Genomic DNA, 26,647 nt, shown 5'->3' on the forward strand with positions numbered 1-26,647 from the left:
GTGTCTAATCTGAAATAGATGAAAGAAGTAGGTCATTTTTCCAGGTACTTATGTCAAGATTCAGACTAGAATCCAGGACTCCTAAATCCTGAAATTTACTTCCTTCTGCTAAGCCATTCCATCCCCGACGGAGCCAACGCCGGGTTCACTGTGCAGACTCCCAATTAATCAGAGTAGAAAACACTATTTGCCAAGCGAAAATCCTCTATTTTGAATTCTTAATCCCCCCACCAGCTGAGTTTACCACAAAGACATGAATATATAATTGAGACATAAAGAAAACATGCCACCAAATTAAACTGCCCTAATTTTAAATCAATAAATTTTTTTCTCAAATAACATGAAATGAAGTTCTCCCGAAAGAAAAACATCCAGCTACAGCATCTCCGGGAGTCCTTCTCCACTGAGCCCAACTCCAGCAGAAGCCAATTAGATTTCTCACCAATGTCAGACTCTAAATTATCACAGACGGCTCTCAACAGGAATATAAATCTTATGCTAGGCTCCAAAGGGTGATACTATCTAGCCTAAGTTGGCCTGGAGACATCTAAAACATTGGGTGTCCTCTGCCCACAGGCTCTTGGGTACCAGTGAGAGGCGGATGCTGGTGGTGGGTGGTCTTGTGGACCCGAGGGGCTGTGGACCCCTTCCTGTGATTCTCATTTATCCTTGGCAGCATCCTCACCCTCTCTGATTCAGTCATCATAGTGAAAGAGTTAAGAACCCCAGCTCCAAGGACTCTGTTAGTGCAGAGGTCTCCAACTTTTTTGGTACCAGGGGCCAGTTTCATGGAAGATCATTTTTCCACCCATCAACCAGTGAGGGGCAGGGCCGGTTTGGGGATGATTCTAGCATTATTACATTTATCATGCACTTTATTTCTATTATTGCATCAGCTCCACCTCAGATCATCAAGCTTTAGATCCTGGAGGCTAGGGACCCGTACGCTAGTGTACAAAGAAAGGTACCTTAGCTACAGTGAGGGAAAGTCATTGTTATTGATGTGACTGCAATTATAAAACATGTATTGCTATGCTTTAAATACTGACCTTATAGCAAAAGAATCTTCGCAGTCTTTCCCCTGTGTATCTGGACATAAGAGGGGCCTTGGACTGGTTGGGTTTGGATCCGCTCTTCCTTCCAACACTTCTCTCTCCTCCAAGGTGTGTTGCCCCTGACACTTGCCATTCTCTATTCCACTGAGAGCCTTCTGGATACTTGGCCTTTGCCAACACAAGGGAATGCAACTTTCCTTGAGGAAGAGAAGTGATGTTCTGTAGGACGTCAAGGGAAATCACAGGACGCCCATCCTTCTGACCATCACTGAGCTCCTTTCTGGACACACAGGCCAGCCTAGATGCAGCCAGTCTCCCTGGCCACACTTTCAGTGGTTTCATCCCAGGAGCCCTGCCCTGAGACCCTGTCTGTTCCTCCTCACTCCTCCTACATGTCATACATTCTCAGACTTTCCACCTTTGTGCATGCCGCTGCTCCTGCCTGCACTGCTTCTTGCCTGAGGCCCCCCAAAATCCTGCTCGCCCCTGAAGACCCTGGAGAAATGCCATCTTGCAGTTTTCCCTAATCTTGCAGATCAAGTCGGCTCCTCCCTTTCGGTGTATTTATGACTTCTCTATGTATAAGCATCTGAATCCCTGTGAACTTCTAAGAGGGTTATTTGCTAATACTGCATCTCCTCTGCTAGACAAGGCAGTCACTCTGAACATTCGTGTGCCCAGTGCCTGATTTCCAAACGTTTGTTAAATGGAATTGAAAGTTGATAGCTGACAATCCTCAAGTTGACAAAAGATGGACTAAGAGACTTGGTCACCAGTTTCTCCCCATGCCCTAGGAAGCTGGGCATTTCAAGTTCAGCAAGAAGAGGAGAGAGATTTCAGATGTTTCTGAGTCATTGACAACAGAATAGATGGAAAACCATCTAAGGGAGAATTCTGCAGCTGGCAAAGACCTCTCGTTGGGAGCTCTAATTGCCTGCCTAGAGGGACACTGTCCGACTCCCGTAAGGCTTGCTGTTAAGCAACAGGGTCACCCAGACTTTCTGCTTCCCTAGAGCCCTATAGTGTGGACAGTTTGGACACGGGACCCATAATGATATTATTGACTGTGCTGACCAGGAAGCCCCAGCAGGCAGGAGCCTAGTTTTCCTAACTGCCTAGAAAACTGGAGGACCCTCCCCAGCAACACCAGACCGCACAGAAAATGCTATTATTACGCCTATATAAATTTTACTATATCTATTTCCTCAGATTCCTTTAGTCTAATAGACTCTGTCCTACTTGGCTTAGCAGATGGATGACGTTCCAGGGGGTTTACTAAAATTGAGTAAACTCGCTCAGAATTTTTGCCCCTCCATAGCCCATAACCGCATCAAAAAATTTTTAAAACTCAGCAGGTAAAACTGAGTCGCCTCATTCTCATGCTGTCGAAATTCTGTGAATCAATTTCAGGTAAAATGCCCTACTTCCTTGTCATTCTCCAGGGTGCTCTGAGGAACACTTTAATTGCGTGGCAGAATTTAATTTCCTGACTTTGGGGAAAGTCCTGTGGAATTCAGAGGCAGTCCTTACAGCCAGGCCAAATGTGCATTTTCATCTCTGTCCTGAATGGGGCAGGGGGTGGCTAAGAGAGTTTGGAGAGCAGTTTGGGATAGCAAACGGGACCTCCAGTCATGCAAGGCCACCGCAGCTGAAGAAGGCAGATGGGCTCAAAAGGTGACTTCTGTGGACTCAGGCTCAAGGGTGATGCTCCTCTGTTATGGACTCAGGGAGACGCAGCCCGAATGGAAATTAGATGGTGCAAAGGTTTTCTCAGCTCCAAGGGAGCCTTGCAGGGCCGGGGGGTGGGCAGGTGAAGAGGGGAGGTGGAGGTAGACTGCTTTCCTGAGGATATGACTGGAGAGACAGAACTTGCTTTCAGTGTAAGGATTACACCACACGGTTCCGTTTGATCTGCTGTTTTTCAAATTCCCTTTTGTTCAGGTTTGGGGTGGGGAGGGTCTACGGGGCTTGGTGTCTAGAAATTAAATTTATTGTTCCTGTTCTCTTAATCATAATAATGAGTTTGGCTTGACAAGGTCAATTAATTATTCAGGATTAGGAAGCAAAACTATTATACCTATCAGGCAGGTAAGAGGAGAGGGCTCTGAGCAGAGAGACAATACAAACTAAAAGAAGGGCTGGTGTTCGCAAAGCTCTGTTTATTGTCTTCAAGTCACCTGCTGCTGCCGGCTATTCCCTTGCCTTTTCCCTTTCTCTCTGAATCCCCCAGCCCAAGGAACGGACAGCCACATCCTGGCTTCCTTTTCTCCTTTCTGCCCTATTCCACAGACATTAGTGGAGGCCCCGCTTCACGTGAGCTTCAGAGCCTGTTTGACTCCAAAAGGCAGGTAATTAACTATCAAACAATAGAAAGGATTTTCAGATTAATTCTGCCCAGGGAGAACCAGGAAAACTCATTTACACCAAACAAAAGGGAGGGGGTGATTAGATGCTCCAGTGACAAGAGAGAGACCTAGATAGGGTCTAGAAAACCGATAAAGGGCCAAAAGCTTGTGTTATTATTATTATTATTATTATTATACCAATACCTCCATTTTTCTAAGCACTGTATTCTACTCTTCTCTATCATGCAAATAGGTCTCTAAGTGAGATTTAAGCTCGGCGGGTAGACCATCAGTCAATTTCTGCCCTCTAGGATGAGATGGTTGGATGGCATCACCAACACAAGGGACATGGATTTAGGTAAACTCTGGGAGATGGTGAAGGACAGGGAAATCTGGCATGCTGCAGACCATGGGGTGGCAAAGATTCGGACCCAACTTAGTGACTCAGCAACAACAACAAGGAGACCATTCCCTAAGGTTCCCTAAGACCACCAGGGCGGTTTCCCTGCACTACGAGGGCTTTTATAGATACAGTTAGGGCTTTGGGGAGGTCTTCCATGCAGTCCTGAATTTGGAAACAATTCAGTACAAAGCGTTTTTGTTCACTCTGCTTTCCAGAATGGAGCCTCTTGCAAGGAGCAATGAAGACAAGTGTAGAGCTTTTCCAAGAAGCTTGCTTTGGCAGCCGAATCCAGAGGGGGGAAAGAGTTAAAGTGTGCAGCTGGACTTTAGAAGCAGCCTCTTATTAATTATACTCATAAAGCAGGGCACCCTGAGGTCAAAGAGATGGAAATCACTAGACCCAAATTTTAATAAATTGTAGATGGAGCTCCCTCACTCTGGTCTCAGAGATTACATTCTGGCTGCCTAAGTGGGCACGCAAACCCCTGGGTGGCCTTTTTTACTCTTCACAAACTTATTTTGAATGGAGAATTCAAGGCATCAGAAAATCAAGAATTCCTAGTGTCTGAAGCCCCCCTCTCTGTTGCCCCCATGTCTGCTGAAGCCCCCCACCCTGCTGCCTCTTCAGCACAGGGCCCTTTAGATGAGTGAGCATCACCCTGCCCCAGGCTCCAAGGTCAGAATCTCCATGTCCTGGTAGAAGCGCCTCCCCCCACATTTGCACACTTATCCAGCCACCGAGTTATTGCTCTGCTCTTTAGGACAAAGTTCCTGACTCTGGATGTCCTCTCTGTAGCTAACAGGGGAACCCCAGACCTACATCTTTTCCCACAGTTCTCTCTTGTATTTAAAGCACCACCATCTTTTTAAATGTCCATCTTCTCTCCAAAATTCCATCCCTGTTTCCACCCCACATCCGGCCTTTGAAGTCAATGAAGCCCATTTGGCTTCAGCACCTGCTGCCCAGGTGATGGTTCACAGCCACTGGGGACATCCCATCTACACCATTCAGCACAGGAGCTACCACCCCCTATAGCTCTAGAAGCATCTGAAATATGGCCAGTGTGACTGAAGGAGTAGATTTTTAAGCTGTATTTGGTTATAGCTAATTCGAATTTAATTTAAAAGCCACCTTGCTGAGCAGCTACTTAGCTCACCTGTTCCGTCTGTCCCTCATCCTTCCTGCCACCAGCCCCAGCTGCCTGCCCCCACCTCCCTCCCACACCAGCTCCAGGACCACTCTCCGCCCAAGGCTGCCCCTTGCTCCCGACCTGCCTCGGACACTCGCTCCATGTGACTGCCCAGGTTCTTCCCCAGACGCTGTCCCGGGACAGTGCAAATCAGAAGCACCATCAACTCTATCCTGCTGGCTGGTCTTATAGGCCTGGCCATGAAAGCTGAGTTCCCTGGGCTTTCACACTCTCCCCTCCTTTGCCCAGGGCTCTCCATGGCTTGACTCCAGAGCTGCTCCTTTGCCCCCCTGGCTGCCCATTGCAGGGCTCTCCCTGCAGCCCAGGCCTGCCTGACCCCTGTCTCCACTCCAGTCACTTCACCAGTCCTGCCAGGACCTTTGGAAACCACCCTACCCCTCACCAGCACTGGAAAGCTCTGGGAGAATTTAGATAGCTCCAGAGCTGTCTATCTTAAAAAAAAAAAAAAAAAGACACAGAAAATACAATGCAACAACTACAGGTAGTGAGAAGAGAAGAGACGGACCCACTAATAAAAGGAACCGAACACCCCCTATTTCCCTTTTCTTTTACTATAAGGACATGACAGATTATCAGCAGGTTTTTAAAATATCCTAGGGAACCAAGGACAACTCTAGAACTCGACACAGTGAAAGGTTTGCCCTGAGGGGTGGACGGCTGAAGATGTACTGAGAATCAAGCTCTAGAAGACTCAAGAAAGGGAAATCCCAGCCTTCAGCCCTGAGCTTGAGCCAGAGGGCTGCCCATTGCCCAGCAGCCCTGGGAAACACGGGAGCCACAAAAGTGGACCAGTCTCTGTAGAGATGGTTTCTGAATGGTATTACAATGTCTGATCACACACCAGTGGAGTGAGAGGACCCAGGGGTTTGGAGGAAGTTGGTGCCCCAGAAGGATTTAGCCAAAGTCTACACTCCCAGAGGGGCCTTCCCAGGTGGTGCTAGGAGTAAAGAACCCACCTGCCAATGCAGGAGACATGAGACACGTGTTTGATCCCTGGGTTGAGAAGATCCCCTGGAGGAGAGCACAGCAACCCATTTGAGTATTCTTGCTGGAGAATCCCATGGACAGAGGAGCCTGGTGGGTTACAGTCCACAGGGTCACAAAGAGTTGGACATGATTGAAGCAGCTTAGAACCTAAATTCCTGGGAGGGTTTGGGGTTGGCATGCAAATTTATCCACTCCCCGTGAAGGGGAACTCACGCTTCATGGGTGGCATTTCATTCATCTTCATGTGCCTAGAGCCGAGCCAGGGTTCTGGGAAGCAGAGATGTTCTCAGTGGTGATTTATGCCCTACCGTCGTCTTTATGAATGAAGGCAAGGGTGGGGGCAGGTACAGAGGGCAGAGCGGCTTGGTACTGAGGCAGATTCAAGGGTGGAACCAGGCTTCCACAGGGGATAAACACACAGAATCACAACCAGAGAGGAGACCCAGTACAGAGAACAAGCGGGGCAGTAGGGGTATTTGATAGGAATGAGGGAAACATAATCCCAGACTTCAATAAGCTCATGTGATCCTGTGAAAAAAAAAAATTACCTTCCTTCTGTGTGGGTTTATTTATGTACGAAGCTGACTACACATACCCAAATACACACACTCTTGGGTAAAAATATCAGTTTACTTCCTTGCTGCTGCTGCTACGATGTGTGTGTCTGTCTGTGAGTGTGTGTTTAATGATCACAATACAGTTTTGAAAAGTTCATACATCTTTCATTTCAACACTGTTCTGCAAAAGTTTGAGCGAGGACATCAACAGAATCCAGAAGTCCGCTTTTGTAAGGAATGAGGGCTTATGTTCAGTACAATAAATGATCCCAAGATAAATACATTTTTTTAAAAATCCTGGATGGTGATGCATCCTCTTTCCAATACAGAAACAGGGAAGCTTGGCTGTATTTAGTTTGTCTGATTGCTTTTAAGAGCCGGGACAGGCTGGCTCTGAGAAGCCATGGTCCTCTATTCATTAAAGTGTCAATAATGCCCAGTCCAGGCATATCGACAGCAGATTAGCTGGGGCTGAGTCTGTGGACAAGACCAGAGCCTTTTTTAACCCGGCTCGTTTCCAGATCAATACACCCATCAGCATTCGAAAATTAGCCCAAGATGAGATTTCGATACTCAAGGAGCTGTGTCATGCTCAGAGGCCACGTCTCCAAGCCAGAGGTATAAATGCCGAGATGCAGATTAGACACTTTCCATCAGCGTGGACAGGAGGGAGCATTGCTGTAGACCCCATCCCTTATCCCCTGCCCCTCACACCTCCCCACCCCTACACACTCAACCTCCCCTCTTTGAGTCTGCGTGAGTCCTCGTGGCTACACTCCAGCCATTTGCTTCAAGAAGCATTTGTTAAATGTACACATTGTTTAAGACCCTGTCAGGCGCTCATGGTGAGTGTATGGGTGCGTGGGAGGAGAGAGAGGGGAACTTAGGGAAGAAATGGCACAAACGTGATCCTTGTTTGCACAGGGGCTTCCGAGTTTCTCACACCTCCTTCCATTTTCTGGCTCCATAAAAGCCTTGCTGCCTAACACAAGTGTCTGTGATGTGCAGAGTTACTAAGGTCTATCTGTCAGTGTCAGACACTCTCAGCGGTAAGTGTGTGTGTGTGTGTGTGGAGGGAATGGGGCGGGGGGCATGGGTGTGGCTGCAGACACACCACTTGCTGCAACCTGAGCCACCGAGGCATCCTTCAAACCCCTTGCACAAGAGGGATTCTCAGCCTTCTTCTGGCCAATTCTTTGCAACAACAAGACGTTCACCCACTGAAACCATATCAAGGAACAAAACCTATTCTTCTGTTAGTGATACACTCTGATCCTGTCTCTGTAATTTCATTTCCTTTAAAAAACGCTGTTTGTACTCAGCAGTTTGAAAGATATTCATGTATAGAACCAACAAAAGAAAAAAGCCATCATCATTTTCTTTTGGAAAAAGAAGAGGGGAAAAAAAAACATAAAATGCAAACAACGTGGTGTGACCAAGGTGTGTCACAGCACGAGGGGCTCCAAAGCCTCACTGGCCTAATCCCTGAGCAAGTGTCCCTCCAGCCTGACCTCTACCCATCACTGCCCACCGACTTGCCTTTCACATTCAGCACCCTGACCCTGGTTGCCCTCTCTCCTGCCTTCTCCCAGCTTGCTCCCCGCGAATCATCTAGCTCCTTCCTATTCATCTTCCTTGAACCACCGTCCTGCTCCCTATGTTTTTACCCACCATCCACAGCTCTCTCCTCCCTGTGGGTGTACTGCCAAGGGGGTTGCTGGAGACCGAGGGCATATTGCCCCTGGCCTGCCTTCTAGGGGTATGAAGAACAGGAGAGAAACTCCAGCAGAGGCCCCAGCTCCATCACTTGGGGGCTTCACCTCTGAGGTAATACAATAAGGTGTCTGGTCCACACACAACTCTGTCTTTTAAAAAGTGAAAAACAACTGTATTTTTTAAAAGTGAAAGAGTGAGTCTCTCAGTCTTGTCCAACTCTTTGCAACCCCAAGGACCGTAGCCCGCCAGGCTCCTCCGTCCATGGGATTTTCCTAGGCAAGAATACTGGAGTGGGTTGCCATTCCCTTCTCTGGGGATATTCCTGACCCAGGGATCGAACCCAGGTCCCCTGCACTACAGGCAGATTCTTTACCGCTGAGCCACCAGGGAAACCCTAGCTAACACTTTAAATAGTATCTCTGTGTGCCAGACCCTCTTCTGTCTCACCCTCCAGTACATGGAAGGTGTAATCCTCACCGCAGACCCTTGCAACACTGATTCCATTTTACAGAAGGAAACCCTGAGACACAGTTGGTAACTCGAGATTCCTCCAAGCCAGAAAACGCTGGCTCTTGGACAAGGAACCTGTCTGTGTGATCACCTGTGGTCTGAATGTCTGGCACCTGCTCTGCCTATGGGGAAGCACAGAAGCGCCAGGGAAGCACGGAGACAGCCGAAGTAAGAGAGAGGCAAAAACACAGATCTCAAAAGCTGGGGGTGAGTTGAGAGGCTCTGAGGAACAGGAGGGGAGTGGGATGCAACCAGAACATGGAGAATCAGACACAGGTATTAAAGGGGAGACATGGTCCCGGGCTGGAGGGGAAAGAAGAAACAAGCAAGCTGCAAACAGCAGAGGTGGCTGCAATCATTCCAGGTAGGTGTCTAGAGTATCCACGGTCGGCTCTGCCTTCTTTGCAGGCTGTGTGAGGGATGGCATATGTGCAGAGCCAGAAGAGCTCTGAAAATAAAGCACGCTTAGCGCTGGATAGAACCTTTAAAAAACTCAGAGGAGAAAAAAGCCAAGGAAAGAAATAATGAGGAGATAATTTTCTGAGACAATACATTATTGGATCGGGAGCAAAGAAAAGGCCCCAAATCCTAGTCCTATTCAATAGGAAAACGATTTGAAATTTCAGCATCTAAGGGCAAAGCAAAAATTAGGAAACTGTCCTGGCCAGATAGAACAGACAGTCTCATCTAAATTGAGGATCACAGTGAAAGTGTCAGACACAGGCCCTCCCAGCCACCCCTGGCTGCCCCCAAGGCCGCCTACCTTGCACAATGAGGTGGACGCGGGAGGTCTTGGGGTGGTTGTCCGTCTGCACGGAGCAGGTGTAGGGGCCCTCGTCGTACACGTCCACATTCTGGATCTCGATGCTGTACTGGGTCTGGGTGTTGCTCAGGAGGACCACGCGGGGGTCTAGGCACCACTTGTCATTCCCGGCATAGAGGATGGTGCTGCGGTTCAGCCAGGCCACCCGGGTGACCCGGTTGTCAATCGTGCACCTGGAGAGAGGACCAGACAGGTAAGTCAAAGGACCACAAAGAAACAGATGCCATCAGGGTCTTCTTGGCAAGGCTGGGATGACTGGTCACCCTACTCCCAGGGTACACACAGGCACCTCCTGTTTGATTTGGCCTGGGTTTCAGCATCAGAGGCCTTGTAGGACTGCAGCCTCAGAACACTGGCTAACTCAGACTTCCAGGTCCTGAGTGACTCTGTGTCTGAAAACCCCTGAGCACAGAATGGTTTTGATAGTCCTAAATATTCAGTAGCTATAACCTGGAGTCATTGTCCATCCCAAGAATAGCTGGGCCCTGGGACTACCCCCACCTCCCCTCCCTCTGAGCTTTCCATGATCTGCATGATGAAAATTCCTCACATTACTTTCTAAATGTTCTGGGTGTACTAAGTTGTCCAATACTCATAGCAATGCCACGAAGAAGGTCCTATTGGTGAAAAGAATTGAAGAACAAAGACACTGAATGCTTCTCCTAAATCACACAGATAATAATATGTGCTAGATCAGAAACCCAGACTTTAACTACTAAACATTCTTCCTCTCATCTCAGAATAGCAGATTCCAACAGAAGGCTTTTGAAGTCAAAACTAAATACAGACCACCACTATTGCTATTTCTCTTCATTACACCCAGGGGCAGAAATGTTCAATTACTGCTAGACTAAAGGCATTTTCCAAAATCTCAAAACTGTTCGCACGTGTAAAAATAGATATTCTTTCTTTTATTTCTGCATCTGGAGTCCCCAAATTGTGGAAGCTCCCTTCTCTTTTCCTGCACTTTCAAATTTCCTAGCTACTCTGGCCAAGTCCTCATCAAGTTTCTCTGCATTCATTTCCTTCTCTAGCTACACAGGATATGTTCTACGGCCCGAGGCTAAATTCGCAAATGCAGTGTCCTGATCCTGAGTGTAAGGCTGGAAATAGCAACAGAGCCACAGTAGGTACAATATTGCCTCCAATTTATATCTTCTGCAGAGAACAAAGCGCTTTTACATCCACACTGTGATTCTTGCAGCAAATTGCTGAGATAGATGATCTTACCATTCTCCGCCTTAAAGATCAGGCCTCCAGGGTCGGAACGGTCTGATGACTTGCCCAGAACAGAGAACTAGGGGGTGATGGAGTCAGACCTCTCAGCCAGGTTCTAATTCCTGGTCCTGGGTTCCCCTTAGGATGCACAAAGGTGAGGTTTTCAGTGGGGAGGGACAGTTGCTTCCACTGAATTCTCAAAGTTGTCTGTGACCATAAAAAGCCTGAGGACTGCTGCCAGGCGCGCTCTCCCCCAGGCGGTCCCTCTCAAGACCGCTCTCCTGGGCTGTGCATCCTTTCCACTCGTACTTGTGTAAATGTCACAGGATCATTGCTGGGCCTCTCAGGCGCAGGTGTGGAGGCTTGCTGAGAGCCCCTGTGGGGAAAACTGCTCAACCAGAAACACCTCTGCTCTGCTGTCCAGCTCACTTTGTGCCGCTTACTGATTTTTTTTTTTTTTTTTTTTGGACAATAAAGGAGAGAAGTGATGGGAAAACCGACCAGGGGAATATTTCTCAAAGTGGGTATGGACCACTTGCATCAAAATCAGGTGAGATGTTTGTTACAGATCTTCTTATCCTATGGATTTCAGAATCTTTTGGAAGCCAGACACACGAATTCCTAACAATACCCCAGTTGGGTCACGTACCCACCTAAGTTTGAAAAGCACAGATGTAGAGAGTGGTGTCCAGGACCAGGCTGCATGGTGTGTGGTTTTCAGTGCAAAACGCAAATGCAGAACCCTTTGTTCAAGAATTATTAAGAATTTCAAGATGGTGAGAGCATGGCATTTAACCAGAACAGGGTCCAGTGTGAATAAACACACACCCTGAATGGATGTCACATTTTATAAATTTCATTGGACTCCTACACACATTCTGATTTGGTACATCTAGGGTGGGGCCTGAGATTCTGCAGTTTCAGTAAGCTCCCAAGAGATGACAATGCTGGCGGCCCCCAGACCATGTCTTCAACAGCATAAATCTAGAGGGAATCATATGCATATGAGGGCTTGAGGAGCACTGAGCTATTAATAGCCCTTCACCACAGGAAAGTGCGATCAGAAAACCAGCAGATGAGCATCACTCGGGAGCTTATTTGAAACACAGATTCTCAGGCCCCCACCTCAGATGTAATGAGCTGGAACCTGTATTTTAATAAGCTCTCCAGTCACCAGAAGGCACTTACAGTCTGGAGCAGTCTAGAGCACACTTGCTGTCAGCTGCAATAACAATATCCTGAACATACCTGAGAAAGTGCAGCCGATGGAGGAAGCACCTGACGCTGTTGGGCCTCCCCTGATGCTGTGTCTCCTTGCACACCTGATGCTCTTCCTCTCAGGCTACCTCACTGAACTGTGGATTTGAGCCATAATGGTGTGAAATCCCTTAAGAACAACACACTCCACTTTGCTTTGCTAGCAATGTACCTGGGATGTCATTCATGTTCATGACCTTAAGGGCGACCGCTGCTCAGGATTTTGCTTGGATGCGAATGGAGAAATTGGCTAAATTCATACTCATGGTGTTTACTGAACACATATTACTATATGCTAGGTACCCTGCAAGTCTATGGGGCTTCCCATGTGGCACTAGAGGTGAAGAACCCTCCTGCCAATGCAGATGTGAGATCCAGGTTCAATCCCTGGGTCAGGAAGATTCCCTGGAGGAGGGCACAGCAGCCCCCTCCAGTAGTCTTGCCTGGAGAATCCCCCATGGACAGAGGAGCCAGGCGGGCTGTAGTCTATGGGGTTGCAAAGAGTCAGACACAACTGAAGCGACTTGGCACACACTGCAAGTGTATGTTGTGTGTTATTTTATCATCTCGAAAACCTTGGTTGGGTTCACTTACTTTGCCAATTTAGAGATGAGGCTAACTGAGTCTAACGAATATTATCCAAATGAACTAAGATGACCCTGATAGTAAGCTGCAGAAACAAGTAGTTTCAAACCCAGCTTTTGTTTGTTTTCCCTAAAGTCAGTGATCTTGAACGTCCTTATCCAGGGCCTCTCAAAAGTCCCCATAATGGGATGAATTGAGAGAGTGGCATGGAAATATATCCATTATCATATGTAAAATAGACAGCCAGTCAGAATTTGCTGTATGACACAGGGAACTCAGCCCAGTGGTCTGTGACAACCTAGAGAGGTGGGATGGGCTGGGAGATGGGAGGAAGGTTCAAGAGGGAGGGGATATATGGTATATCTGTGGCCGATTCATTTTAATGTGTGGCAAAAAACAGCACAATATTGTAAAGCAAATATTTTGCAATAAAATATATATTTTTAAAAGTCCCCACAACATTTGAATTCAACAAGCACCAGAACCACCTGTAATTCCTGATAAAGGACAGACTGCTCGGCCCCTACCTGGGCTGGGGACTCCATTTTGAGAACCATTAATTTAGACATTTCTCTGGTTGTTGGTGACATGAGAGCGCAGCACAATGGGCACTAGGAAATGACTCTCACTCGAAACACTTTTCGACCATTTTATAGGAAAGAACTTTCTTACGACCAATATACTCGGGCAAGTCAGAAGCAGAGTCCTGGCTATTTTCTCCTCCAGCAGCTTAAATGCAACCAGACACCAGGTGAACGGAGCTGCTGCAGGACAGGCTGATCAACAACCTCTAAACTGCCTGAATAATTGTTTCTGATGCCCGTCAAGGGGGCGTCTCACAGCCTCTTGGTGAACATGAGAGGACCACGATGGGCTTTCTCGTGAGTGTCTAACGACTGGAAATTGACTGAAATGGAAGTGGTCTCGCCACACCGCATCACATGGTTAGGTGGCCCCCTTGTGAAATACTGCATGGAAAAACTGGCATAGCTTCCATCCTGGCTTGGGGCACTTCCAAGGTCATGAGTAGATGTCCAAACCATCACTGCTGGCTATCAGTCTTGCTGAGTCTCCACGGAATTAATGTGGCTTCGACGGAGCTGGATCACAAAGGTAACCTGGCAGCCAACTCTTGGCCCTTCCTTACACCTGCCCCCTTCTATCTGTCTCATTTATCGAGTCTCCACAACAATGCACAGGAGACAATTCTCCCAGGTAGTTTAAAAAAAAAAAAAAGTAAAAAGAGCAAAAGTGTACTTCCAAGCAGAGCCGAAGCTTCGGTTAGTGGGAATCAGGAGAAGACTGGGTGGAAAACTCAGTCACCAGGCTCTCTTTTTCCAGGGATAGCCCTTAATTCACTTCTACAAAATTACTCCTAAAATCAGACGTATTTCATTGCTATTTCAACTCCCCCAGGAAGGGGATCAACTGTAAAATTAATCAGGAGTAAGTAAAGCTTCAAACTCAACCGGCCCTAACTAATCCAGGTGAGAGTAACAAGACATAGCTACTTGTCACTGGAGAAGGAGTCACAGGCCAGCATGAGGCAGGCCAGGAAGAGAAGGAGAGAGCCAGGAAGGACTAGAGACTCTCTGCCCCAACCCTGAAGTTCTCCATCCCTCTCCCACAGCCTTGAGACGCACCAGGCACCCACCCTGAGCATCCTTTCCTCTGCCCGTCCCGCGACACGTGCAAATAACAGAGGAACAACCTCTGCACACACCAGGCTTCCAGCCTAAGCCCTGGGACTCTCCAAACTCCAATCATCTCTCCATTAAGAGCCTCAGTGCCTGCCCTCATATGCCTCTACACTCTGGCCCTCCAGGCAGTGGTCCTCAGCCTTCCCTACTTCTCTGAAAGGGCCTCCATTCCCACCAGACTGAAGGCTCTCCTTTCCCATGTGTAGACTCCCCTGGACAGTGCATGGTCTCAGCCTGTATGCAACATCCTGGCAGGATCCAGACAGGGAGAGAAAACCTGGGAGCCATGGCTTGTTCACCACTTCACAGCTGTGCCCATGTCCTTCTCAGTCTGTCTGTCTTCACCCTGTTCCTTTCCTTGGAGAGGTTGCTTCTTACAGAGAATGGGCCTGGTCCATGTGAGTGCATGCCATCAAGGGTGTCTGGCCTGCATGGATAGTCTGCATCCCCTTTCATGATGAGCGGTCTCAGGCATGGTTGCAGAAGAGCACCAGCCCCATGGAGCCATGCCAGACCACGCACCTGAATACAGTGCATGGTGGGGAGAGCTGATACACCTGAAATTCTCTGCAGCTGCTCCGATTATACCAAGGCTCTGAAAATGCAGCCCTCTGTGCCCTTAATCTCCTGCTGATGAATAGCGGCTTTATTACAGTGGCTGCATTCGTACATAGAGGAATAGCAAGAGAAAATGATTAAGCAAGGCTAAGATGAGTGCTGCAGAGATAAAACATAAAATGTGGATTTGGGGCCTCGAGCTCCTCTTGGATTGGGGAGGAAAGGAGGAAAAGAGACAGAGAGAGAAATAGGAACCTGGAAGCTGGAAGAAAAATAGTGCAGAAAGATCTGCTTGGCACCTTCTGAAGACAGACAAAAAGAATGTTGAAATAAAGAGAAGGATTATTGAAGAAAGACAGAACAATTCTGGCTCGGCCTTTCTTAAACACACCTGCCTGAATATCTGAGGACTATAATGGGCCTGGACAGTGGGTAATCCACCCATCTCTTCTCTCAAATGGCCCTTTAACTGCCTTTGAAAAGCGACATGTCTCCAGCAACATTTGAGCCTACGGCGAAGTAAGTGCTTCCGCCCTTCACAGCACCTGATCACAATCTCCTTTTATCTCGCAGAAATGGTCCGGCTGCCCCCTAAGTCTGGTTCCTCTGAGGTTGTGCCTAGCACCTCCCTTCAAGCTTCAGAGCAAAGCATCACACGGAGGAGGGCCTGGAAATACCAACAGCGAGCTCTGTGCAGCTGGCCTGTGCATCTCCCACGTCCGCTTCTGCGGGACACCAACCAACAGACAAACCAGGATGTTCCATCACCAACCTGCTGAAAATTCATCAAAAAACAGTTGGCACCTTAGCTCTTTACTGTAGGGGCGAAGGGGGTTGCTAATTTTGACCCTGTGTGTGTGTATTTAGTCGCTCAGTCATGTCCAACTCTTTGTGATCCTTTGGAAGGCTCCTCTGTCCATGGGATTCTCTAGGCAAGTATACTGGAGTGGGTTGTCATGCTCTTCTCCAGGGAGATCTTTCCAACCCAGGGATTGAACCCAGGTCTCCCTCATTGCAGCCTATTCTTTACCCACTGAGCCATCAGGGAAGCCCAATTTTGACCCTACTGGAATATACACTTGTATGAAATTGGCTTGGGTCACCTACAGACACAAACATTGAACTCACAATTCACAGTGGCCTCACATCTCTCAACTGCTACTGTTTTTGCCTTCCAGAGGAAAAAAAAGACGTGTACTCTGAAGACCATCCATCCTCAGTCTATCTGTAATATGGGTGGGGGGAGGGGGCATACAACATGTGTCTTTCTAGTCCAAGGATTTTTGGCTAGTTTCAAGGCAATCTGGGTCTTGTGAGAGTCAGGGTGGCCTTTGAGATTGGAAGGAGCTTGCTAAAGAGAACAGAGCAAGGCACAGCATTTCAGGTAGAGAAAACAGCATGGCAAAGCGCAGCGGAGCTGTGGAAAGACACCAGCGTGTTTGCAGAAGGATGGACATTTGGCCTGTAAGGAGCATCAGGCTTTGGCAGAAAAGGTAGGTGAGATGAAGCCAGTGAGGGAGTGTCCTGCACTTTCTGTGTCCCCTCCACCCACCGCAGACTGACTAGTGTGGGTCACATCGACTGATTCCTGACCTCCGACCTCCTGTCGAGTCAGCTGATGGGCTGGGGAGGGGCTACCACCAGCCGTCCACACTCCTGTCAGAGGTCACAGCTCCTGACCAGGGGCCTCTGTCCCTGGTAAGAGCTTCGACCTCCTCCTTTCACCATTCGAGACCTGGAGGTATCAGCCAACCCCCCTCCTGCCCAGTTTGTGCCTGGAGGTCCTTACTAACCTTTGTGGTATTTCCTGCCTTTGGCTGCGCCTTTGTAAACATCCACTTTATTAAACCCTCCTCAAGTTGCCTAGTTTGAGTGTGCCATCTTTTCCCTATGGGAACTAAGGCAGCAAGCCACGGGACGGACTGTCTCCTTTCTCCTGAAGAGAGGAAAGACCAGAGACCCAAACTGAAGAGCTCTGCAACGACCACCTGCAAAGTCGTCAAGGGCCACTAAGGCACCGAGGCGCCAAGCCTAAGCCCCGCCCCCTTCTCCGAGGGTGGCCCGCCCTGGGAGGAGGGGCCAGATCCCCGGAGGCAAATGAATCTGCTGCTTCTCATCTGTGTCTCTGATGCCACCAGCCATCCTGTCCTAACAGCCAGACTGTGTAGAGCCCACACCAGAGATGGAGCTTCACCCTGGAGATGGTGGACCAGCTGGCAGGAGAGTAGTAGGGGATGCACTAATTTTGGTCCAAGCTGACACTGTTCACAGGTACAAGCAAGGCTCACTCAGGTACACTACGGGTGGACGGTGTGTGTCAGGGTGCCCTGTCATGCTGGAAACAGGCCTGGATGTCCCCAGTGTCCCTGAGCCCAGAGCTGGGGGTTGCTGGGGAAGATGCGCCAGGCTGGCACTCTGTGTGTGGGAGTCAGCCTCAGACGAAGCAGCATATGTGCCATGCTGGTCCCATCTCTGGGGTGAGTTTCAGCTCCAGCTCCTAGTTTGGACACGCTTGGAATCCCTCCCCCAGGCCTGGATCCTGCCTCCGATGCCCTCCTGTCACCATTCAGGATGACCTACAGTGAGGACTCGAACCACCAGCTGGGGAAAAGCTCAAGGCTGAGGAGACAAAACGGCACTTGGACCAGCGAGGCAGGAAGCCGGGCGCGAGTCCCAGCCCTCCGTCCACAGGGTGTCCCCACCCGTGCAGCTCGTGGCTGCGGTCTGTCGGCCCAGCCTGCTGTGGCCCTCGCCCTGGTTCTGCACTTCTTTTCTGGAGAGGCCATGCCTGCCTCTCCCCGGAGGCTGCCTTAGACTGTGGGTGCCCCTCCACAACCACCCCCGGGGCCGAGGTGCCCGGAGAGGGGTGTTTGTGTCCCCAGGGCAGCAGTGGTGAGCCGGCGGCAGGAGCAGGTCCCCTGGGAGCCACCTTCGGGGACACCTGCCCTTCCTGGCTATCCCACCCCTGCTCCTTTTGTGGTCTCTCCGGGGAACAAGCCCTTAATACGTCACTTTCACACAAATTCGCCTCTCAGGGCCGGCTTCTGGGGCTCCAGGACTAAGGCGATCCTGCTTGTAATTCTCACAAACGTTTTGCAACTGGGAGGTGGCCCTATAAGAAAGGCTGCATAAGAGGCTTGGGAGGCTGCAGAGAGGAACCAGCACAGGGTGTGGGGGGCCAGTGCAACAAGGTCCTGCTCTGGGAGGTGCTGAGAAGAGCCGACAGCCAGACGAGCGGGCGGGGTGGGCAAGGGCCACCCAGGGGCGCTGACACCACGAGGCAAAGGGTCAATCCAGCAGGTCCGAGCACCAGAAGGGGCTCCTGGTGGTGGTGTCAGCTGCCTGGAGGTGGGAGGGGCATGTGGCCTGGGAATCTCAGGGCAGGACTGTGAGTTCTGAGTTCGCCTAGAACTAAACGTACACACACAGGCACAGGAGAGGGGAGTTGCCTCCACGGGAAGAAAACAGCATCCAGAGATGGGGCCATGGCCACAGGGCTGTGGGTTAGGAGTTAGGGGTTAGGGGTTTATCGAATTCTTCACTCATTTGACAAGTGGACCATGCAGTGCGTTGGGCACTTAAGTGATGCCACATAGGATGAATAGGACTGACACAGATATTTTGCTCTGCCAAAGAGAAGCTGAGACAGATTATAATCAATCGTGGGCATTTGATGAGAGGATAGTATGTGGTGTTGCACAGAAAATAAATAGGTCTGTGTGCTGCGTCTATGTGCCAGGGAAGGTGTTTTACTGAGAACTTTGCAGAAGGTGTATATTTGGTGCTTGGAGGGGCCTGAGAAGTCATCTATAGATACAGACCCTGGAGAAATTTAGACACACAGCTATGTCCCTCTTAAGCCTATGGCTATGTAGCTATTTAGTTCAAAAAAGAGTTGCAAGGTAAGATGAATTGGGAGGTTGGGACTGATATATATACACTACTATGTATAAAATAAATAACTAATGAGAACCTGCTGTATAGCACAAGGAACTCTACTCAGCGCTCTGTGGTGATCTAAACGGGGAGGAAAATCCAAAAAGGAGGGAATGCATGTATACGCATGGCTGATTCACTTTGCTGTACAGCAGAAACTAACACATTGTAAAGCAACTCTACTCCAATAGAAATTAAAAAAAAAAAAAAAAGGTTAGGGATGGGAACTTATATCTCCTGATTCCTCAACTTGACATAAAACAACAGTGTTTTCTGGGGTTGGTGGATTCGAAGAGAGATTGTGCACTGAGCGTTCTGAAAGCTTGACAATGCACCAGGTATGACTTGGATTTTAAGAGGATCTCTCCCATCTGGAGGTTGCCAGACACTGGTGTATTTTATCTGATGGAACCTCAGTTCCCAGTTCATAGTGAAGAGAAGCAGCGGCCACGCGCCGAGCTTCTAGCCTGACTTCCAGAGTCGCGCCAGCTGGGTCTTTGTCTTCTTATCTCATTTGCTATGACAAGCCTGGGTCCCACCCTTTCTGCGATTCAGTTTTCCTATGCGTCAAATGGGGAAAAACTTATCTGCCCACTCAATCCTCAAAGCCATCCAAGGTTCAAAGAAACATACAAGGAAAGTAGAAAGAACTCGAGAACAGGGAGGTGCTGATGTTTAAAACCTTGTGTGTGAACACACATACCCCTCTCTTCGGTATGATTTTCCAAGTCACCAAATCCATGCTTCCGTCATCACGCTTACCATTAAACAGCTATTTACTGTGCTTCTATGCCTGTGGGGATGCTCTGCTCACTTTTTAGAACAAAACATGTTCCTTACTATCTATGTTTTAGGAGCTTATCCAACAATGAAGATAACAACTGCTTAAAAGAAAGAAAGCAGGGGACCGGCATGGACAATTCAGTAATAGACACCAGACAGACTAGGAAAAGATGGACACAATCTTAGCTCTGAAAGCACAAAGCCCAGCCCTGAACCAAAAGCAGGGAGCCTTGCACAGAGGGATGCTCTCCACCCCTCTGGCAGCCTCCCCAAGTAGCAGGAAGAACAGGAAGGATCCTGGAGGGTGAGGGTGGCTGGAAGGGGAGGCAGCAGGCACTCCGAAGAAAAGATGCAGCCGTGGAGTCAGTCCTCATGTGGCTGGAGATACATCAGCTGATCCTAGCGGAGTAATTTCCTTCAACCAATACCGGGCAAATGATTATGCAAGTCCTTCACAGCACCCCCCGGTGCCTTTAGTGAAACTCTCTATTAGCCGGTCTCTGTAGGAAGGGATTCTCAATGGGCTGGAGGAGAGCTCCGTCTTTTTCTGCATAAACTACTCCCTTATCTTGACCCTTCAACAGCAGCTCAAATCATCCCAAAGCTCACTCAGGTTGACCTCCTTCTGAACTCCAGGAAATGGGATGGGTGGGGAGACTCCCACCTCACCCCCCTGGGTGGCAGCCACACCGGCCTCTCCTAACTGACCTCTGGCCTCCAGCCTCTCTTTCTGCTGGAAGGACATTTCTAGCAAATCGGTTTGAGACTCATTTGTTCCCAAGCCTCCAGTGGTGCCCAGAGCCCTCAGTATGACATTTCAGAACAGCTCACCAGGACGCCCCAGCCTCATCCAGACCCATCATCTTGCACAGAAGTTGTGTATCAGGGTGTGTTTGTGAGTTTCTCGCAGTTTCCACATCCCATGCTGCCCCATCTGTCTGCCTAGGGCACCTCTCCCCGCCTCCTCCCCACATGCACCCTCCTTCCCGCCTGCCACGCCTGTGCTGACATCCACCACCCTGCAATACCTGTATCCGTTGTCACCTCTGTCAGCCTAGGCCACGTGCCCGCTGTGAAGGCAGGGCTCATGCATTTTCTTTTTTATTTACCCCCCAGCCCAGTTGTGCTCAGCACGGCACCTTGCCCATCCTCACCCCCAGTTAGTGAATGTCCAGAGGGAAGGCACATGGCAGACACACTCCACCCCAAACCAGGCTCCTCTGAGACCAGGCTGGCCTCTGGCACAACCCAAACACAGTCGCTCCAGCTGCCCTCCATGGCAACTCAGGAGCCTGCCCCACATGGCACATGGCAAGCCACCAGGAGTCACCATGGCACAATGCAGGTTCTATGAAAGCTCGAAACGTGGGCCAGGAGGATGCAGCTGACATTTCACGGGAGTTCGGGGTTATTTTTATTAGTTAACCAGAAAAATAATAGCTCAGACTTTCTGATACATGATAGCAGGCAAAATCCTTTCACGTATAATTATATCTCATGGAATTATCAAAACAAGGCTGCAGGCAGAGACAAATCTCTACTTTCAGACACAGGAACCTAAAACCTGTGATCACAGGTGAGTCGCTCCACTTCTGTGAAGCTTCACCTCAGTTTCCTCACCTGCACAAGACAAGCTGCGTCTGCAGGAACCCCAGCCCCGCAGGACTTCCCAGTTCCCTGCCTGGGCTCTCATCACTGCATCCTGGTCTCTAACAGGCAGGGCTGTCTGACACCCATAACTGTCCTCTCCTCAGCCAGGTGAACAGAGAGGGAAAAGGTTAGCAGGTTAGAACAGAAAGTGGAGTGAAACTGGGAAGGTAAAAATGCCAATTGCTGAGAAGCAATAAATGCCAACATGCCTTCACTCCTTTCCTACAAATTCTTGAGATGAAAGAAGGATGTAAGAGCAAACAAGCATGTTTAGTTTCACCTCTAAGAAGAATCCAATAATATTAATTAGAATTTAAGCACATTAAGTAAAATCAGCAACATGATGGCTCCTTCAGTGGTGATTATCAGAGAATCGCCAAGTCAGGGGATGAAAGCACAGATCTCCTTCGTCCCACTTGGAGACCTTCCAGGTTCCCTGATCTTGTGGCTTTCTATGTCTGATACAGTGTTTCCTAGCATCTCCCCAACAAAGCTGATCAAGTCTCCCCTTGTTTCTTTCCCCACTAGTGAATGGATTTCAGATGCAGGGGTCCCGCCTTGCAGGGTAAGCCCCTCTTCTTGGTCACCCCTGGGCTTCTTTCTCCTACTGAGAATGCGGTGCTAACACACATCTGTACTCCCAGAGTCCTAACAGGATGCACTTTGGCAGTTTTAGCTTCATCAAAACCCGTTTAAAATGTTCGGTGATCAGAACACCCAGGGAGAAAGAGGGTTGCAATATAGTTACCTGCAGGGTTGAAGATTATTCTCAACAAAAAGCCTGGGCCAAATTGCTCAGAAAATTTAGGAAGAGGGAGTGCAGTAGAGGAGGGTGGGGGAAGCAGCCGCACTGCTGTCTGAGCATCGTTCACTGCTTCCAGGGATGTGGTACCACCCATATTCTTTACATCCTTCACCCTTGCCTTTCTGTAGAGTGAGGAACATGCCAATTTGGAATGATTGGTGGAGGGAGGCAGTTATTGCATCTGTGCTAAAGAAAAACAAGGATGATAATAACAAAAGTCTAATTTTAATTTCCTAGCAATTCTCTCTTCCACAATTTTGAGTGAGAGCAGACAGGACGCTGTAGACTGATCTAAAGCTGGCCTTGCTTCTAGGTAGGCATGGGAAACTGCAACCCCCCACCCCCCACTCTGTATTTAGGAATTTCTTCTAAAGATATATTTTTCCTGTCTTCAAAATGAGACTAGGAACCCACAGGGTCTAAGCGATGGGTCAAGTTTTCCAGGGTCACTTGGAAACCACAAAGCTGGACTCAGGCTCCCAGGCTCTGTTTGCAGCCACTTTGTTGTCTTCCTGGAGGTAAAGTCCAATACTCAGATCAGTACTCATGCAGGAGGCTGCAAGAGTACATTCTGTGTTGGCCATAAAACAGTCTTTAGAGACCTAATGGGAACAACGCTTCTCACACAATCACGTGCATTAGATAGTGTCGCCCTTTTGAGAAATGCACATTACTTTAGACGCCAAGTCCCTCCCTGACCACCTCCAAACTTCTCTTTTAGAATAGGTGGCCAAACACAAGACACAGAAGCAAACTAAATGTCCATCAACAAATGAATGGATGAAGCCGTGGTATGCATATGCGATGGAATATTACTCAGCCACCAAAAATAATGAAATAAAGCCATTTGCAGCAATATAGATGGGCCTAGTGATTATCATACTAAGTCAGACAGACAAAAAGAAAGTCCATATGGTATCACTTAAATGTAGAGTCTGAAATACAATATAGGAACTTCCCTGGTGGTCCAGTGATTGAGAATCCACCTTGAAATGTGGTAACACGGGTTTGATCCCTAGTCAGGGAACTAAAATCCCACATGCCATGGAACAACTGAATTCATGTGCCCCAACTACTGAGTCCGAGCTCTCCAGAGCCCAAGCGCCTCGGGCAACCATATTGCAAAATCCCACATGATGTAATGAAGCTCCCACATGCTGCAACTAAGACCCAAGGCAGCCACATAAATACATAAAGATATATATACATATTTTTTAATAATAAAAAATAAAATACAAATCAACATACGTATGAAACAAAAACAGACTCACAGACCTAAAGAACAGATTTGTTATTGCCAAGGAGCAGGGAGGGGAGGGAAAGAAAGGGAGTTTGGGATTAGCAGAGGCAAACTATTATATATAGACTACATGAAGAACAAGGTCATACTATATAGCACAAGGAACCATATTAAATATTCTATGACAAACCATAGTGGAAAAGAATATGAAAAATTATATATGTGTATATATAAATATATATATATATATAAATGTATGTTAGTCTCTCAATCTTATCCAACTGTTTGTGACCCCATGGATTGTAGCCCGCCAGGCTCCTCTATCCAGGGATTTTTGAGACAAAAATACTGGAGTGGGTTGCCATTTCCTTCTCCAGGAGATTTTCATCTGAGCTACCAGGGAAGCCCGATGTGTGCATATATATATATATGTGTGTGTGTGTGTGTGTGTGTGTGTGTGTATACATATGTGTGTGTGTATATACATATATATGTGTGTGTGTGTGTGTGTGTGTATCGGAGAAGGCAATGGCACCCCGCTCCAGTACTCTTGCCTGGAAAATCCCATGGACGGAGGAGCCTGGAAGGCTGCAGTCCATGGGGTCGCTGATGTTCGGACACGACTGAGCGACTTCACTTCCACTTTTCACTTTCATGCATTGTAGAAGGAAATGGCAACCCACTCCAGTGTTCTTGCCTGGAGAATCCCAGGGACGGGGGAGCCTGGTGGGCTGCCGTCTGTGGGGTCGCACAGAGTTGGACACAACTGAAGTGACTTAGCAGACTTAGCAGCAGTGTATATATATATATGTGTGTGTATATATATATACATATATAATTGTGTGTATATATATATACATATATAATTGCATGTGTGTATACATACATATATATGTGTATGTGTATATATATACATATATAATTGTGTGTATATATATACATATAAAATTGTGTGTATATATGCATATATATGTATGTGTGTATATATACATATATATGTGTGTGTATATATAGATACATATATGTGTGTGTGTGTGTATACATATATGTGTGTGTGTGTGTGTATATATATACGTGTGTGTGTGTGTGTGTGTGTAAGTGTTGTTGTTGTTCAGTCTGTAAGTCATGTCTAACTCTTTGCAACTCCACGGACTGCAGGACGTCAGGCCTCCTTGTCCCTCACTGCTTCCTAGAGTTTGTCCCAGTTCAGGTCCGTTGAATCATTGATTCTAGTGAACCATCGCATCCTCCTTCAGTTATACAACAGAAATCAACACATTGTAAGTCAACTATACTTCAATAACATTAAAAAAAAAAAGAAGAATACATGACCAAACAGATGCTATCTCAGCCACTCCATCCCCCAGCCATACTGCTTTGGCAAATATACTTTCCTGGGAACGTTTTGTAAAGACAAGGCTTCTGTGCCCATCAACATGAGCCCATGCCAGGAGAAAATCCCAACACAATCCTTGGTGGTCTCCAAACTCATCGGCTGTCTCTGTGAGGTCTCCTGGCTAGTTAGATTGGGTGAGCTGCACCCACAAGTGTAACCCACTGGGAGGTTTTTTTGTGGCTCCTGTTCCTGTATGAAGGAGCTGAAGACTACAGAGCCTGGGGGCAGTCCACAGGAGCTGAGGAAGTTCCCTGGAGGAGGAGATGCTGCCCTTTTGCTCTTTGCAGTCCCTGGCCAGTTTCTAAATTCTACTTCTGAGAGAGTGAGCCAGACTTGCAACAAACAGCTGAGATGTAACATTTTCCATTCATATGCAAAAGACATTTATTATCTGTGGGACACTGTTTAGAAATTGCTCTACTATTTGATTGTGATAAGTGATTAGTAAACATGTTTATCAAAGTAAATATAACCCATAGAATGACTTCAATTGGATTCACATACATTAGTGTCTGGGAAACCTGCAAAGCCCTCTTAAGGGGAACTGACATGTCACGTGCTACGCCTGCCTCCTCTCCACCTCCCTCGTGCCCAGCCCTCTGCACTCAGATCTCACCTACAACTCTGTCCAGCCCTCCCTCTAGATGCAAACTGCTGGCCACACGCAGGGGAAAGTGTAGGACGTATGGCCAAGCTTGCCCCAAAACAAGAACACCGTTTGTCCACTAAAGCTTGAAAAGAGTGTCAAGCTTTCAGAGGGTCAATTCCTAAGGGAGATTCCTACTGGGTTCATCACTTCTGGGAAGAAGAGTGGCACTCGGGCCACAGCCAGGCTCTGGAACTGCAGACCATAAAGGCAGACATCACTAACCCTGCCGGGATGACATTCTTTCTCCTATTAATAGCAACTTCCTGCATTCTGCTCGCCCCAGAAAACGAAATGAATGAGGCTTGGCTGCAAGTGTAGGGGAGAATAAAGCCCAGGATGGCAATAAATCGGAGTGCAGAGTGGCAGGCACGGTAATCCGCCGGAATGACGCTCTGGCTCAAGGAAAAGAACCTCTTTGGGGAACCAGTGGAGGGAATCGATGGCCATAAAAGCATCTGAGGCAGCAGCAGCAGCAGGAAAAAGAGATACTGTTGACCGGGACAGGCAGCAGATTGTAGGTTGTAAAACAAAATAGAAAGTCATTAAGCAGTGAGCAAAGGGCAGGATTGCGCGGTGTGGGTGTCACGGGAGACCTACGTTATAGGATTCAGGACCCCACCCTCCCATCCCACCCCCACAGTTAAGAGGTCAGAATCTCCAGGACTCTGTCTCTAAGGCCCCAGGATCCTGCACAAAGGCCCTTCTCTATGCACAAGCATGGAGAGAAGAGAGACAGTATTTATTGCCTCTTATGTAACAGGTCTATTTGGAAACCTATTCTGACCGGCTTATCAGGGTATTAATACATCATAGACATACTGAGCTGTATTCATTTAGGGTTTGGGTTGCTTTAACCAAAGACTTTCCTGGGAAGCATGCCAGCATGTGTTTTCTGGAACGATTCCCCTTTTCTGCCTCATTTCCACCTTTTGATCCAGCAGAGGGCAGAGTCAACCCATAACACTTAGGTCGGGGAACCTGAGGGGCAGTTCCAGGCATGGAGCGTCCTGGGAGAAGGGGGTCAGAGAAGCAGAGGCATGAATCAACGCTTCATCCTGTAAGGAGAATGTGAGGATGGATACTTTCTGAAGCCAAAGACAGGGAGTAGGTAGGACTAAAGAGGGTCCAGTTAAAGAACCCTCAATGTGCCTGCCTCAGTTTCCCAGCCATTCCAGGGAGCAGAAATGATTCCAGTGAGTCATTTCCATCACACCCTGTGCGCTAAACCATACTTTGTGGAGTGCCTCTGACGACAGAGGCAGGG

At 48.2% G+C, this 26,647-nt stretch overlaps 1 protein-coding gene across 8 annotated transcripts in view; it reads right to left on the reverse strand.

The window, feature by feature from the left end:
- The window catches only part of NTM (neurotrimin), a 951,991-nt gene that overhangs the window by 170,603 nt on the left and 754,741 nt on the right, over positions 1 to 26,647 (reverse strand). For all 8 annotated transcript variants that reach the window (XM_040255850.1, XM_040255849.1, XM_040255848.1 and 5 more), the window contains one exon: positions 9,547 to 9,779. In XM_040255850.1, coding sequence (XP_040111784.1) covers positions 9,547 to 9,779 — 233 coding nt within the window. The remainder of the gene's footprint in view (positions 1 to 9,546; positions 9,780 to 26,647) is intronic.

The sequence above is a fragment of the Oryx dammah genome, unplaced genomic scaffold (genome assembly GCF_014754425.2).
Source record: "Oryx dammah isolate SB20612 unplaced genomic scaffold, SCBI_Odam_1.1 HiC_scaffold_15, whole genome shotgun sequence".
Lineage (NCBI taxonomy): Eukaryota > Metazoa > Chordata > Mammalia > Artiodactyla > Bovidae > Oryx > Oryx dammah.